Source organism: Orcinus orca, chromosome 14 (assembly GCF_937001465.1).
Source record: "Orcinus orca chromosome 14, mOrcOrc1.1, whole genome shotgun sequence".
In the NCBI taxonomy this organism is placed as follows: domain Eukaryota; kingdom Metazoa; phylum Chordata; class Mammalia; order Artiodactyla; family Delphinidae; genus Orcinus; species Orcinus orca.
In genome coordinates, this window is record NC_064572.1 from 63,810,210 (window position 1) to 63,827,497 (window position 17,288).

General features: G+C 38.2%; 1 protein-coding gene across 14 annotated transcripts in view; it reads left to right on the forward strand.

Annotated features, from left to right (window-relative positions):
• The window catches only part of BTRC (beta-transducin repeat containing E3 ubiquitin protein ligase), a 184,464-nt gene that overhangs the window by 161,375 nt on the left and 5,801 nt on the right, over positions 1 to 17,288 (forward strand). For all 14 annotated transcript variants that reach the window (XR_004482645.2, XM_033425813.2, XM_004268474.3 and 11 more), the window contains 8 exons: positions 2,778 to 2,874; positions 3,528 to 3,665; positions 4,137 to 4,255; positions 6,085 to 6,334; positions 6,827 to 6,945; positions 8,150 to 8,260; positions 9,915 to 9,993; positions 16,210 to 16,402. Coding sequence is in view for 13 of the 14 variants with exons in the window: in XM_033425813.2 (XP_033281704.2) it covers positions 2,778 to 2,874; positions 3,528 to 3,665; positions 4,137 to 4,255; positions 6,085 to 6,334; positions 6,827 to 6,945; positions 8,150 to 8,260; positions 9,915 to 9,993; positions 16,210 to 16,371 (1,075 nt within the window). In the remaining variant the exon portion in view is untranslated. The remainder of the gene's footprint in view (positions 1 to 2,777; positions 2,875 to 3,527; positions 3,666 to 4,136; positions 4,256 to 6,084; positions 6,335 to 6,826; positions 6,946 to 8,149; positions 8,261 to 9,914; positions 9,994 to 16,209; positions 16,403 to 17,288) is intronic.

Here is a 17,288-nt window from a genome sequence, read left to right on the forward strand (position 1 = left end):
TGAAAGTTTCTTCCATTTCTTCCAACCAAAAATAAATAAATACAGTTTTCTAAAAAAGCTTTGGGTTTAATTTCCACTCTACTGTTGTATTTTATATCTAGATGAATTTGACACTCTGCCCCTAGGACATGAACTCTTATTTTCTCTCTTGAATAATACTGAATATTCTCTCTGCTCAGTAATGGTAACTCTTAAAAGTATAATAAAAGACCACTTGGGAAAAGTCCATTTTCTTAATCAGCAGATCACATTTTATGATAACATTCTGAATTTAATATTTAGCATTTATCATGTCCTCACATTCTCAGAAGTACTAGGCATTTCAATAGAAGTGGTCCCTGTTGTCAAAGAGCTTCCATCATAAAAGGTTTTGACTTACAAAATAAATATAGACTGAGAAACCAGTTTTCAACACTTAGCCACCCTTTTTTGTAGCACCTTTGATTCAAAGAAACTCAAATACTTTAGCAAGGTGTGATAAATACAGTGGGGTAGAAAATGAGATCAGAGGTTTGTATGATTTCTTTTTCCTTATGGTATAGTTTCATTGCATATGAAGAAAATCCTGGGGTGCCTGTATACGATTGCCAGAGATTAAAAGGAGGACAGGAATCTCTGAGAAATGGTGGGCATTGAGAGACAATAAAGTAGTTAGGGCTTCCCTGGTGGCGCAGTGGTTAAGAATCCGCCTGCCAATGCAGGGATCGTGGGTTCGAGCCCTGGTCCGGGAAGATCCCAATGCTGTGGAGCAGCTAAGCCTGCAAGCCACAACTACTGAGCCCACGTGCCACAACTACTGAAGCCTGCACGCCTAGAGCCTGTGCTCTGCAACTAGAGAAACCACCACAACGAGAAGCCCACACACTGCAACAAAGAGTTAGCCCCCACTCGCTGCAACTAGAGAAAGCTCGCGCACAGCAGCGAAGACCCAATGCAGCCAAAAATAAATAAATAAGTAAAAATTTAAAAAACAAACCAAAAAACCCACCAGAGATATAAAGTAATTAAGAGTGTGGCCTCTGAAGTCAGACTTAGATTCAGATCCCAGGTCTCCTCACTAGCTGTGTGACCTTGGGCAAGTTGCTTAACCTCCCTGACATTTGATTTCTTCATCTGCCAAATGAATATAGTGATTCTTACCTCATTAAAGGATGTTGACGTTGAAACTATTAAATTGTAATTATTGACCAGATTTTTTTTTTTTTTTTTTGCTGAGCTGTGCAGCTTGCGTGATCTTAGTTCCCCCACTAGGGGTTGAACTCGGGCCCCCAGCAGTGGAAGTGCCGGGTCCTAACCACTGGACCGCCAGAGAAATTCCCTATTAACCAGATTAGAACCTCTTCATTCAAAATCTGTTTGCCTGCAATATGTTTATAGAATAATATTGTTCAGAGAAGTGTATCTTGAAGCCCAAATTATTTCATAATGTGTCTTGTTTGCCCTTTTCTTTATGTTGATATATCATGTTTTTTGTTCCTATTAGTCCCTTTAAAAAAAAAAAACTATTGTTTTAGCTTCTCTGTTGCAGATTACCCTTTTTGTATCAACACAGAAGTCAGAGCCAGCTACCTTCCTGATAGGAAATTTTCTCAACTAATTTTCAAGGTGTATAATAGGAAGAGGGCAGGAGAGAAGTGCTCCTAGAGACACTGAACAATTAATTATTTTGTAATGGAGCTATAGAGGGAGGAGTGGATGACTGGCCCAGAGAAAACATGATTTCTCTGGTGCCAGGATTACACTCAGAGGCATTTCTGCCTATCTCCACTTTGCAAGGCACAGTGCCAATGAGAACAGCAATTAGTACACCCATAGTGGGGTTTACTAGCTTGCACACCGTGTTTGGTGGGTTCTTAACTTCAGGATGAGGAATTAAATTTTTTACCCAGCAGGAAGTGATTGCCATTTACTGATTTTTTTTTGTAGCAAAGATCTAGCTTGGGATATGAGTATTCCAGAGATGTTCTGTCATAAGGAAGGAGGTGCTAACAAATGTTGCTCACTGGAATCAAGGAAAGGCAATAAAATCCATGTATGTATGTACATAGCCAGGAACACACCTGTGAAAGTCAATTTTGTGCCTTAGACTGGACAGCACAGTGCTCTTAGGCATTTCTTTTTTTTAATCTGCTTTCATAATTGCTGCTGGACACTCCTGTGGTCCCTTTGTTTTCTGTCGAAATTGCTCCTTTTAAAGCACAGCTACACTGATCACCAGCAGCCTGGGTGCCTGAGCCGCCAACACACCTTACCCCATATAACTGGAGACTAGAAAAAGTAATCTCTGTGACAGAGCCATTCCTGCTGCGCACAATGCTAGGCTCCACTGACACTGGCACAGCTTTACTCAGTGGAAAAAGTCTTTGGGGCATGTGCCTAGTTCAAAGGTGGTAGTTATTATCACAAACAAAATTTTCAAAAGATAAGGCCAATGAATCTGTCTGTACAGTGGTCTGATTGTCAGTAGATGAATTCTGAATGTGTGCATTCCATTTGTCTATTGACATAATATTCCTGAAGGCCTGACACTCTGATGTTCTATACTAGAAATCATCATGTTTTACCCAAAAGCAAATCAATGTTGGCAGAGTTCCTATGAGCCCAGAAAGTTCCTCCTTGACATGGACTCTTGAAATTGAGCTTAACTTCACACCTCTCCAGGCTAGTTATGGAGATTATATGGAATGGTAACTGTGAAAACACTTTGAAGAAATAGGAAGTTCCTTGTAAATGTATAATATTATGATTTTTATTGGGAAATATTTGTTGTTTTTTAGGGGACAGTATTTATTCAAAAACAAACCTCCTGATGGGAATGCTCCTCCCAACTCTTTTTATAGAGCACTTTATCCTAAAATCATACAAGATATTGAGGTAAGAATCTATGTATATTTGGGTATTTGCCAAATACTAGAGAATCATCAACATTCTTCAGTAACAGCATTGCTACAGCAAACCCATTAGGGTTTATTGTGTGGGTTAAAAATCAATTTCTTTACAAGTGAGTAGGATAGGTAAAATATAGTAAATTCCCAGGCAAAAAAACTTTTAAGCTTTTAAAAACTGTTTACTGATAGATAAATAGATGAGAGAATACGATAACAGCAGTGAAACTGCTAAAGTTGCACTTATAAGCCATTATTCAAATATCTTCTGAATTGAGCCTCTGTGGAAGTTCACTGGTAGAAATGGCCACCACAAATGAAAGATGAGCACTGAGTAGGTAACCTCATGTGGTTCATAGCTTGCCCTCTGTTGGTGAACAGTCTCTTCTTTCTAGCAGGTTTATTATTTAGTTCAACGAGTTATATACAGGAGAGTTCTAGAAAATAAATCTTTAATTACTTTGCACATGGAAAAATGTTTTACAGCGTTAAATAGTGGCTTTTTAAAAAAAATGCCTTAAGTTTTATATATCCAGTAGAGTAAAGCATTGAGCATTTGTCATTGGTTACCATGAAAGTCAGATGAGAGCTTAGTTCTAGTCCTCTCCTAATTATTGCTTCTTTACCATTCCTTCGTCTCAGACAATAGAATCTAATTGGAGATGTGGAAGACATAGCTTACAGAGAATCCACTGCCGAAGTGAAACAAGCAAAGGAGTTTATTGTTTACAGTATGATGATCAGAAGATAGTAAGCGGCCTTCGAGATAACACAATCAAGGTGAGGTCTCTTCAGTTATGGGAAGGTAGCAGAAGGGGTGAGGACGACCACAGTATAAAGCAATCAAGCATAAACTCTAAGCAGTATTTCCAGAAAGTAAGAGTTTTAGATTGTTTCCAGTCCAAAAGCCAAAATTTCCTTAAAGGAAAAATGCCTGCTTCCCTCCAGAAATGCATGCAAGTGGATAGGGCTAGGGTTAAATTCTCTTCTTGAAGTGCACTGAATGGGCTATTACTCTTTTGGCCTTCACATAATTATAGGCTACCGCTGTTCCTTAATGAAAAGGATAAAGTCTGCATTAGTACTGAAGCCACATATATATAGGTGCTTAGCTATACGTATAGGAAAGAATGCATTCCACACTACTCCGGGCTTTGATTCTTTTGGGGAATCAAACACATAATAGAGCCAGCAAGTCTCTGCAGCACCCCATTATCATAATGATCAAAAGGATCTTGTTTGCCATCCTAGATCTGGGATAAAAGCACATTGGAATGCAAGCGAATTCTCACAGGCCACACAGGTTCTGTCCTGTGTCTCCAGTATGACGAGAGGGTGATCATAACTGGATCATCGGATTCCACAGTCAGGTAGAAAATTTCAAATGATCTTTTGAACTCTGAAATATCAGATTCACTCTGTTCTGTCTTAGATAGTAATTTTGTATGTATTTGCATGAACACAGTTAAGAAACTTCATAACCAAAAAAGAATAAACCACCAGCTCTCCCCATCATTGTGTCAGTCTAAAACCAGAAAACTTGATTTAGGAATGGTTACAGTAAGTTTACATTTTTGTACATTTAAGAAACTACAGGGACTTCCCTTGTGGTGCAGTGGTTAAGACTTTGTTTGCAGTGCCAATCCAGGCGGCCTTGGTTCTATCCCTGGTCAGGGAACTAGATCCCACGTGCCGCAACTAAGACCAGGCACAGCCTAAATAAATAAATAAATATTTAAAAATTAAAAAGAATTTTAATTACAAAAAAAAAGAAACTACATATTCTATTTTGATTTGGGGGAATCATCTATTACAGAAACTTGGTATACCTTGCATTTCTTACAAAAGCCACCTCATGGGGGAATGACATGAATGGAATGAAGCCTTCCTTTCAAGTGGTTATAACTGTAGTACAGGCATGCGTATCTCCTTTAAAATGTGTACAGGTGAGCAAAGCTCTCTCTTTGTCAACCCCTCCCCTGCTGTCCCTGCAGTTTTTAATTGCAAGCTTCACTCAGGGAGGGACCTTCAATTTCCAGAGGCATTAGTGATTTGATGACACAGCCATTATGCTGCTGGAGTCCACTGTAGCTTGAGTTCTGGGTACTAGCAGCACTACTAGAAACCTCTGTTAGGAATTTTGCCTTGAGCTAAAGGATTTAGCAAACATAATGCATCAAAAGTAACTTTAAAAAAATAGGGAAAAAAGCAGTTAACTGCATTGTTAGATTCTCTGAAGCTAAATGTTTACCATTCCAAGTTATCCTCTGTGAATAGAAAAGGCCATTCCTGTTTCTTGTCTTTTGACTTAAAGGCACAGCAAATTCTGTTCTTAGAGTTATCAACATTTAACATTTATTGGTGCTTGTGGAGTGCCTCAAGGAAGCTGAAAGATTGTAAAGGCTAACATCATTTATAGGACAAGGGAAAAAATGATTTTCTAAAAGAGGGTTAAACTGAAAAAAGAAATAAAATGTGTTGTAAAAAACAAAGTAAATATACAAAAATAGAGTGATCAAAGTAAAATATACCTTCACAAAAAATTCTCAAGCTATCCAAGGGTCACACACTCTGCTGTGAAGCCCATATTGATATTGGGATGGCTGTTCTTGATCCCTACACTCATTTAAAGCACAGAAATGGGGCCTTACATTTAGAGTCTAGATAATTTTAGGCCTTGATCTATGTGGTGAAAAGGTCCAGCATCATCAAACTCAAATCCATAGTACTAAGTCAGTCTGTTAGGGAAGCTTCTTGGCCTATGTCAGTCTAGGACCTGAGGGCTGTCTGTGGGACCACCAGTGCTGTAGTTATTATTAATCAGATTCCCAGTTTAAAATGTAACAGATTGAATGTTAGAAGGTATATGATAATCTTGAAGTCTGTGGCCAATTCTCTGGTGATGGTCGCTGCAACCTCATTCCAGCCCCCTGAAACTAGCCCAGATTTCACATTGACAGCATCCCATCCCCTTCCTCTTCCTTCTCTCCCAGTCCAGCCCTCTGTCTACCACTTCCCCATGATCCATCAGTACACTTTAACTCAGCTCAACTTCAGAGCTGCAGAAGGAAAGTAGGGTGTAACACTAACTATGAGAATAGGGTGGGAAGGGTGGGGAGTGAGGTGGTCCAATACTTGTAATAGATTGTAGCATGAGCTCCTCCTCAATCTCGGATAACCTTAATGTTGTTTGTTCCAGGGTGTGGGATGTAAATACAGGTGAAATGCTAAACACATTGATTCACCATTGTGAAGCAGTTCTGCACTTGCGTTTCAATAATGGCATGATGGTGACCTGTTCCAAAGACCGTTCCATTGCGGTGTGGGATATGGCCTCCCCAACTGACATCACCCTCAGGAGGGTGCTTGTTGGACACCGAGCTGCAGTCAATGTCGTGGACTTTGATGACAAGTACATCGTTTCTGCATCTGGGGATAGGACTATAAAGGTAAAAAGGCATTTTTCAGTAAGTCCCCAACTTAGAAAAGGGAAGTTCATGTGGAAATCTGCTCAAGGGCAGTTTCATACTTAACCCTCACTGTAGAATACTTAATATTTAAATCAACTACTAGTTTATGCGTAAAAAGGTAATGAGTGAGATAGGTTGTGTGACAATTTGAATTAGGTTTTTATTCCTATAAATAATGGTGAGTATGAAAAGGGCAGGGGTAAATTTAGGTTCAAGAAAATTTGTCTGCAAGACCAGACTAACCCCATAAGAGTACATCAGTTTGAGGATTCTCATGTGATAGCAGCCAGCTACAAATTAGCCGTATATTACTATGAATTAAACTTGTCATTTTTTGGTTTGATTTGGATTGGTTTGAAAAGTTGAATTCCCCCTATTCAGTCCTATTTTCTGCTTCCCAAAAACTCCAGTTGCCATAGATTTTACTAGTAAAAGCACCAGATCAACTGCCAAATGCTATTTTTATTTCAGGTATGGAACACAAGTACTTGTGAATTTGTAAGGACCTTAAATGGACACAAACGCGGAATTGCCTGTTTGCAGTACAGAGACAGGCTGGTCGTGAGTGGCTCATCTGACAACACTATCAGGTGAGCAGCAGGTGCCCTTGCCCAGAAGGGATCACTGTTATCCTGCCATTCATTGTTTGTGCACAGATCAAACAGATTTTCAACTGTGTTAAGTTTATAATAAAACATTTTTCAGTTTCTGTAGCTTCTTACAGATCAAAAGTTTGCCCCAAGCAGAGAGGCAGCATAGCAAAGCCTTTTGTTGATGTGTTTCCTTCCTGTAATAGTTTTATCACCATATAGACCTATTTAAAAAGAACTGCTTGAAAGAGGAAGTGAGCAAGAGAGATAAAAATGGAGGCTGAAGGCCCTTCTCTTTAAATTTCTCCTGTCTGCAGTTGAAAAGTGCTAATAAATAGCTAAAGGCCTTTTCTCTTTGCCACTGTTCTAAAAAAAGAAAAGAGATTTGTTTCCCTGCTAGAAATTGTGCATTTTGTTTTCTTAGCATTACATAATTAGCCAGGGAGTTACCAGTCTTTGAAATTATGAAAAAATTATGAAGAATCCACAAATTGAAGTACTTTTTGGTATTTATCCTTCATGAAGATGAATGACACTCATATGAATAGAATTTGGAAGATTTATCAACCCTCTCCCCCTCCTTCAAAGAAGTACTAAGGAATGAAAAGGCTATTGAAAAAACAGATAGATATTGTTATATCTAAGGAAATTATCACTCCTAGAAATCCTTTGGATTGGTCAGAAAGCATACATAATTTAAATTAGTATATAAAAGTTTTTGAGAACTTACTTTGCATTTCCATTATATGAGAAAAACTGTCCTGGACAGTGGGGTGACAGCAGAGAGTGTCCTCAGTGACAAAGGTGGACATACTTTGTGAGGGCAGGATGTCACTGATACTGCGTCTCATTCTTAGTAATTGTGATTTTAGGAAACATTATTTTTCTTGGCTTGGTCATTTCCTTCATAGGCAACTGTGTACATTGAATTCATCTTTTATATTCCTTGGTGACCCTGATTACAGAATTATATGAAGGTTGGTGCTTTGAAAATATATACTGCATATTTGAACTTAAATCGTACATTTTTCTGCTTATACGGCAGAAAAGAAATAAATCACACTGAAAGTAATACATTTGTGTATGAGTGTTGATTGATTTTATTTTTTGGATATTTTAAAAGACGTATGAAGTATGTTATTATAACATTCCAAGCTTAGAAAAGAATACCTGAAAATTCACTTGACTCAATTTTCTCTTTTAGATTATGGAACATAGAATGTGGTGCATGCTTACGAGTGTTAGAAGGCCATGAGGAATTGGTGCGCTGTATTCGATTCGATAACAAGAGGATAGTCAGTGGAGCCTATGATGGGTGAGTTTGCTAACAGCATTTTTTAAAAATCTACCTGTTAATCCCTCCTGCCTTAGAATGTTAAATATAACCTTTCCTTGTCTCTAAAAGATTATAGATATCACAGAAAAAATCTGATACAATATTTCTTGTGTCTAATCCATATATTCACCTCTCCTTTGTTTACTCTTTTCTAAAATATGCTTCCCAATCATTTAATTGTACTTGTTTGCTCATGAATTTCATTAATATTTTGGCTTTTTGGTTATATATTTATCCATTTTGCCGTATAAAGCAAAGAACTGGGTAAACCCACTATATCAGGATATGAATATAAAATAGTGACTTATTAATAAAGCTGAAACATTGGCGGGCAATATCTTGAGGGTGGGGTGGCGCTTAGTATGGTACAGTCTTGAATTTTTATCCCTCTTAGTGATTCCTAAAAGTACAGCCCTCTTGTCCTCACTTCTAGCATTTCAGTCACAATGAGTTAAGTAATCTTTACTTTCCTTTAGTCTGATTTCGAATGGTCATAGAGTCCATTCATGTTGTGGATAGATCCCATGTCCAGCAATGCTAATAAGCACATAGTAAATTCTTACAAAAGTGTATTCACTTATGAAGTGCTCTCTATCATTTCTCCTCATCAAGGTGCCTGATTTGGGGAAGTAGAAGGTCACAGTTCAAATATTGGCAGCTTTTTATTTTATTTTATTTTATTTTTATATTTATTTATTTAGCTCCGCCGGGTCTTAGTTGCAGCACGTGGGATCTTTTTAGTTGTGGCATGTGGGATCTAGTTCCCTAACCAGGGATCGAACCCAGGCCCCCTGCCTTGGGAGTACAGAGTCTTAATCACTGGACCACCAAGGAGGTCCCTGGCAGCTTTTGTAAATATCAGAAACTAACTTACAACATTATCTTAGTTTATGAGCTGGCTATACTGATATATTAAGACAACTCAAGCAGCAGCAGTAAGTGTTAAGAGACCCACTTCCTCTGCTTTGAGTCAGCCATCACTGTTCTACCCTTGGGAAATTGTTCAGGGTATGATGACATGTTCCAGATAAGTCCAAGGTTGTATTTTCTCATTGCCCTGGTTTTGATCTATACCCACTTTTCTTGGGTTTTTTCTGTTGTTAATACTTACCTTGAGGAGACATGACCTATACTTGATTTATAGAAGAGCTATACTTTTCTTATTTAAATCAAAATATGAGGATTTGCTTATATCAACTCCAGAGCTCTTAAATGGACCCCAGTCCTCTGATATGTGTGACGTGAGCCATTCTTAGAATTCACCAGAAAGAAGATGCCTCAGAGTTATAGGTTTCTAGGTCTAAGTGATCTCTTCTATCATTAAGAGTTCTAATGTATCGATATAAGAACTCCTTTTGGCCCAAAGTATGGTGTAACTTTACCATTCACTCTATTCAGTTTGGTTAAAGCTAACCTGTTTCTCGTTTTTAGGTTAATCACGTACATTTTCCACTTTTAAGAATGAATGCAAGGACTGAGTCTCCAAAACAAAAAAGTTTTTGTATATTTCTGTGAGCTGCACTTATAAACTATCTTCGCCGTACATATTTATTGCCATGACTTTTTACTGTTCTTCCTGTGTTCCCTTAATTTTGCTTTTAACTAAGATTTTTGTCCCCTTTTTGATCTTTAGAAAAATTAAGGTGTGGGATCTTGTAGCTGCTTTGGACCCCCGTGCTCCTGCAGGAACTCTCTGTCTACGGACCCTTGTGGTAAGAGCCTTATTGTTTAGAGGGGTTTGGGGAGCAGGAAGGGAAAGAAATTAACATTGATGTGCTGTGGAATACAGAGCTGGATTTGATAGTTGGAACTTCACAAAGCCTACTACTAAGTGGAAAGGCAACCAATACATGACAATAAAATATGTTTATATAGCTGCCTTTCATCCAAAAGTGCTTTAGAGACTGTATATGGAGAAGAATGTGGCAGCTGTTCAACAGCTGCACGGCAGCTCTACACACAGTTTAGTACAGGAAGTGAATAAGAATTCTCTATCCGCCAGAAACAGTAGGGGGTACTTAGGGAGAGAGAACATAATTACTCAATTGGAACCTGTCCAGAATCTGAGGACCTGCACACCTGTGCCTGCAAAAAGTGCCAGGGGAGTCTGTGTGAACCCCCTGGTCAGCCCCTGAGTTACGCTTCCTGTTTAAGGCATGCCGCCTGCAGCAATTTAAATCTCGTCTCTTTTATACTAATATACCCCCTTGCCCAAACATCTTGATATTTGGGCAAAGAAGTGACATAGAAGGAAGAATGTCACCTCAAAAGCACCAAGTTCTTTATCGTGGTGTTAGCCAAAGGCCCAGATCAGAAAATGGCTTAAGGTTTGAAAGCTGCTTCCACTAGAAAAAGATTAGGTGGGGCACCAGGGAGGACAAATCTTTTGCACAATTCAGGGAAAAGATGAGAGCAAGCATTTGAAGCCCAGTGTTCTGAATCCTGACTCTCAACATTTAGGCAGCCTCTGCTTTGGAGAAGAGGGAGATGCATTTCTTTGTCTCCCTTGTTGGATTTAAAGCTCATTCTTACAGCACCAGACCTGCTTTACCTGCATGTTTCACACATGGTTTTTTAAAGTGTGTACTTTAATTCATTTGATTTTTGAAGTATAATTTACATACAGCAAAATTTGTCCCTTTTTTAGTGTACTTCTATGAATTTTGCAATTGTGTAAACACCACAGTCAAGATATAGAACATTTCCATCACCCCAAAAATGATACCCCTTCATATTAATCCCCTGTCCTCAACCCCTAGCAACTGTCCCTATAGTTTTGCTATGAGTGTCATATAAATTAAATCATATTTATGTAGCTTTTTGCACTTGGCTTTTTTCACTTCTTTTGAGATTCATCCACATTGTTGCATGTGTTAATACTTTGTTCCTTTTTATTGCTGAGTGGTATTCCATTGTATGGATGAACTAATTTGTTTATTCATTCACCAGTTTAAGGACATGTGGAATGTTTTCAGTCTTTGGTGATACTGAAAACATTCCCATACAGGCTCTTGTATATACATTTTTTTCTTTCATTTCTCTTGGGTAAATACCTAGGAGTATGATTTCTGAATATATATTTAAATTTAAAAGAAACTACCAACCTGTTTCCCAAAGTAGCATTTTGGGAGTTTGCGAATGCAAACCATTTTACATTTCCACTAAACAATGTGTGAATGTCCAATTTTTCCACATCCTTGACAGGACTTGGTGTTGTCAGTTTTTAAAAACATTACAGCCATTTGAGTAGGTGTGTAGTGGTTGTAGTTTTAATTTACATTTCTGTGATAGCTAATGGTATAGAACATCTTTTCATGTGCTTCTTTTGAAGTGTCTTCACATCTCATCCTCATTTATTTATTGAGTTGTCTTACTAAGTTTTTAAAAACATTTATTGTGGTATAATAGACATACAATAACATGAGCATATTTAAGTATACAACTTGCTAAATTTTGACGTATGTACAAAACAGTGAAAACATCACTTCAGCCAAATAATGAACATATCCTTATGCCCCCTATTACATAGTAATCCCTCCTTCCCATCCCACCCCACTTTTCCTTGCTCCTATCCCCAGGCAGCCACGGATCTTCTTTCTGTCAGTATTGATTAGTTTACATTTTCTAGTGTTTTATGAATGTAATCATAACAGTATGTACTCTTTTTTGCCTGTTTCATTTCACAAAGCATAATTATTTTGAGATTCACCCATGTTGTTCATATAGAGCAATTTTCCTTTTTGAAAATTGCTGAGGAGTATCCCATTGTATGGTTATACCAAAATTTATTTATCCATTTGCTAATTGATGAAAATTTAGGTTATTTCCAGTTTGGGCCTATTACAAATAAAGTTTCTATAAACATTTATGTACAAGTCTTTGTATGAACATATATTTTCATTTCTCTGGGATAAATCCTAGAAACAGAATGGCTAGGTCACATGGTAAGCATATTATTAATATTTTTAGCAACTGCCAAACTGTTTTCCAAAGCATTGTACAGTTTAACATGGTAGTACAACTGTGCATGAGAGTTCCAGTTACTCCATATCCTCACCAATACTTAGTACAGTCTTTTTTGAATCCTTCTAATAAGTGTGTCATTGTACTGCATTGTGATCTTAATTTTATATCCCTAATGTTAATAATGTTGAGCATCTTTTTTTTTTTTTAAAGGGGGACTTTTAAAAAAAATTTATTTATGTTTGGCTGCATTGGGTTTTCATTGCTACGTGCAGGCTTTCTCTGGTTGCAGCAAGTGGGGGCTACTCTTCGTTGCCATGTGCAGGCTTCTCATTGAGGTGGCTTCTCTTGTTGGAGGGCACGGGCTCTAGGCGCACGGGCTTCAGTCGTTGTGGCACACAGGCTCAGTAGTTGTGGCTCGCAGGCTCTAGAGCACAGGCTCAGTAGTTGCGGTACACGGGCTTAGTTGGTACACAGGCTTAGTTGCTCCACGCCATGTGGGATCTTTCCAGACCAGGGATTGAACCTGTGTCCCCTACATAGGCAGGCAGATTCTTAACCACTGCACCACCAGGGAAGCCCCAGTGTTGAGCATCTTTTCATATGTTTATATGCCATCCATATATCTACTTTGCTGAAGTGTTTGAATGTTTTGCCCATTTTAAAAATTGAGTGGCTTTCTGATTATTGAGTTTTAAGATTCTTTTGCATATTCAGCATACAAGTCCTTTGTTAGGTATGTGATTTGCAAATATTTTTTTTCCAGTCCATGGTTTGTTTTTTTATTCCCTTTAAAGTATCTTTTGAAAAGCAGAAATTAATTTTGATTAAGTCCAGTGTGTCAATTTTTCTGTTAGGGATTATGTTATTAGCTATTATATCTTAAAAAAAAATTTATTTGCCTAATCCAAAGTCACAAAGATTTTCCCCTCTATTTTCTTCGAGAAGTTTTATACTTTGAGGTTTTACATTTTAGTCAGTGATTCATTTTGAGTTACTTTTTGCGGATGGTACAAGGTATGGATCAAAGTTCATATGGATATCTGATTGTTCCACCTCCATTTATTCAGAAGACTCTCCTTTTTCGTCTTCGTCATCTTCTTTTTTTTTTTTTTTTTTTTTTAGATTTTTATGTTTATTTATTGCTGTAGAACAACTGCCTGACATAGAGAAGATACCATTAATGGCTTTGGAGATTTGTTTCCCCTTTTTCTTCTTCTTCTTTTTTTTTTTTTTTTTTTTTTTTTTTTGGTGGTACGCGGGCCTCTCACTGTTGTGGCCTCTCCCGTTGCGGAGCACAGGCTCCGGACGCGCAGGCTCAGCGGCCATGGCTCACGGGCCCAGCCGCTCCGCGGCACGTGGGATCTTCCCAGACCGGGGCACGAACCCGCGTCTCCTGCATCGGCAGGCGGACTCTCAACCACTGCGCCACCAGGGAAGCCCTCCCCTTTTTCTTCTTAATAGCAGCTTTGTCAAAAACAAATTGACCATATATGTGTGGGTCTACTTACGGACCTACTCAGTTCCATTGCTCTTTTTGTCTATCTTGATGCCAATATTATACTATCTTGGTTACTGCAGCTTTTTAATAACCCTTTAAGTCAAGTAGTGTTAAGTCATTCAACTGTGTTCTTTTTCAAAGTATTTTGGATTCTTTGAATTTTCATGTGAATTTTAGAATCTGTTTGCCAATTTCAACAACAAAAAGTCTGCTGAGATTTTCATTGGGATCATGTTGAATCTAGATCGATTTGGCAAGAATTGACTTCTTAACAATATTAAATTTTCTTCTAAATAAAGACCATTTATTTAGGTCTTTTAAAATTTCTCAGCAATGTTTTATAGCTTTCAACGTAAAGGTCTTATACATCTTTTGTCATATTTATCCTTAAGTATTTGTTATTTTTAATGCTATTATAAATGGTATTTAAAATTTTTGATTTCTGGATTGTTCACTGCAAATATGTACAAATACACTTCTTTTCCAACCTGTGTACCTTCCATTTTTCTTTTTTGTTTTATTGTACTGACCATCAGTACAGTGCTCAAAAGAATTGGTAAGAGTGGATGTCCTTATCTTTGGGAAAAGGCATTTGGTCTTTTACCATTTTATATATACTTTTATATAGATATATGTTAGCTATAGGTTTTTCATAGATACATTATCAGGGGATTAGGAGGTTCCCTTCAGTTCCCAGATTGCTGAGAGCTTTTATTAGGAATGGATGTTGGTTTTTTTGTTGTTGTTGTTTTTTTGCGGTATGTGGGCCTCTCACTGTTGTGGCCTCTCCCGTTGCGGAGCACAGGCTCCGGACACGCAGGCTCAGAGGCCATGGCTCACGGGCCCAGCCGCTCCGCGGCATGTGGGATCTTCCCGGACCAGGGCACGAACCCGCAACCCCTGCATCGGCAGGCGGACTCTCAACCACTGTGCCACCAGGGAAGCCCTGGATGTTGGTTTTTGTTAAATGCTTTTATCTGCATCCATTGAGGTGACCATATGGTTTTCACCTTTATTCTGTTAATTGCTGTATTACATTGATTTTTGATATTAAACTTTGCATCACTACAGATCCCATGGACATTAAAAGGATTCTAATAAAGGAATACTGTGAACAGCTCTATGCCCCCAGAATTGATAACCCAGATGAAATGGACCAATACCTTGAAAGATACAATCTTCTACAACTTAGGAAGAAATAGACATTCTGAACAGACCTATACCTATTAAAGAAATTTAATAAATAATTAATAACCTTCCAAAACAGAAAGCACCAAGCCCAGATGGGTTCACTGGTGAATTCTATTAAATGTTGAAGGAAGAAATTATACCAATTCTCTATAATTTCCTCCAGAAGATAGAAGCAGAGTGAATACTTGCTACCTAATTCTGTGAGGCCGGCATTACCCTAATACTGAAACCAAACAAAGATATAACAAGAAAAGAAAACTACAGACCAGTATGTCTTATGAACACAGATGCTCATCTATCTAATGAGCTAATTTACATCTTGTAAAGAATATAAAATAGTGCAGTCTCTATGGAAAACAGTATGGTGGCTCCTCAGAATATTAATGATAGAATTACTGTGTGATCCAGCACTCCCACTTCTGGGTATATATCCAAAAAAATTAAAAGCAGAATCTCAGAGAGATCTTTGCATACTCATGTTCATAGCAGTATTACTCATAATAGCCAAGAGATTGAAGCAACCCAAGTATCCATTGATAGATGAATGTATACACAAAATGTGGTGTGTTTGTGTGAATATATATATATATACATACATACACAGAGAGAGAGAGAGAGAGAATGGAATAGAATAGAATATTATTCAGCCTTAGAAAGGAAATACTGTCACATGCTACAACATGGATGAAACTTGAGGACATTATTCTAAGTGAAACAGGCTTATACCTGCTTATGAGAGCCAATTGTTAGACGTTCATGAATTTTGCAAGCTGGTTGAACTCAGATGGGTAGCTTGAAATTAGCCAGGATAGAGATTTTTAGACCATAAAATGTGCAAATGCTTTTACAAATTGGGGAGAGTTAATTGATAACTATATACCAGCACACTAGTTATTATTGCTCATCGGTCCTTGGCCTCTGATTGTAAAAGAATCCTAGAAATACAGGGAAGAGGATAAACCCAGGGAGGTACTGAGGAATGTTCTCATTCAGCCTGAGTCTAGGAGAGTTAGTAATGAGAAACTAGTGTACTATTTGACATGTATCAGCTCTAGTAAATATTACTTTGATTGTATATGAAATCAACTACCCAATATTTGACTTTTCCATCCTGCCTTTAATCCAAGTTGAGGTTTTTCTCTGTATTCTTGAAACAGCTAAATGGTAGAGAAAACTATCAGCATAGCCTTTCCATAGACTCCTTTTGACAAGTTGCTGAATTTGTGTCCTTTTGATTTCGAGTAGTTCAAAAGTTTTGTTTCTGCTTCTTTAGGAGCATTCTGGAAGAGTTTTCCGACTCCAGTTTGATGAATTCCAGATTGTCAGTAGTTCACATGATGACACAATCCTCATCTGGGACTTCCTAAATGATCCAGCTGCCCAAGCTGAACCCCCCCGCTCCCCTTCTCGAACATACACTTATATCTCCAGATAAATAATCATACACTGACCTCAGACTTGCCCAGGTATGAAAAAGAATTGTGAACATAGCACTGTGGGTAGGAAATGGAACATTGGCTGTAAGGTATTGTGAGTTCATGGAGGCTTCTCATGCCCTTTATATCTCCAAGTCCTGTAAAGCAGGAGCTGACACCATGAGACAGGGCTGGGGGCTGCACATTGGACACTGCCTTTGGTTGAGGTAGCCAGCCTCAGTTCTTAGATGATTCTTGAACTAGATCTAGATGATCCTTGTGTAGTAGAACTAATATTCCTGCCTCAGTAATCTAGTAGGATTTTTAAGAAAATAAAATGAGATTTGAATCAGTTTCAAAACTAAGAGTATTGACTCTAAAGCCTATGGCTTTGTAATTCCCAGATTAAGCTAGCACCTTTAATGGAGACCCTTTAACCCAAGTAGATAACCTAATGTGTGAAAGGAAAAATTTCTTGGTGAAATATCGGGCTGCCTTCTCACAGCTCTGCCTTGTCAGTATCATTTGATTGTAAAAGGTAGCTTTTCTTTTATCCTTATCCGCATTCCCTACTGCCTCCAAAAAAGAAAAGAACTATTTTTTGACCTTGGAAGTAGCTCTGGAGTTGGTGAGAACTCCATATAATCTCCCACTCAAGTCTCCATCCTGTCTCTGGGGCAGGAAAAGATCCTAACATTCATCTTAATCTATAGCCGTGGTATATTTAGGTCATACTTGGTGCCCTAACCAGTTCAAATATAGGTAATCACTGGTTTGGGAAAACTGTACTAGCTACTGGGGAGGATTGCCATTATTGTGATTTCTTGTTTCCCATACTTGCCTCCGTTCTTGTGCCAGAAGTACACATTTAGTACACTTTTCTGCACATCTTTCTATAGTGGTTCTTCTGACCAGGGTGTTTCATGCCCTGCTGGGC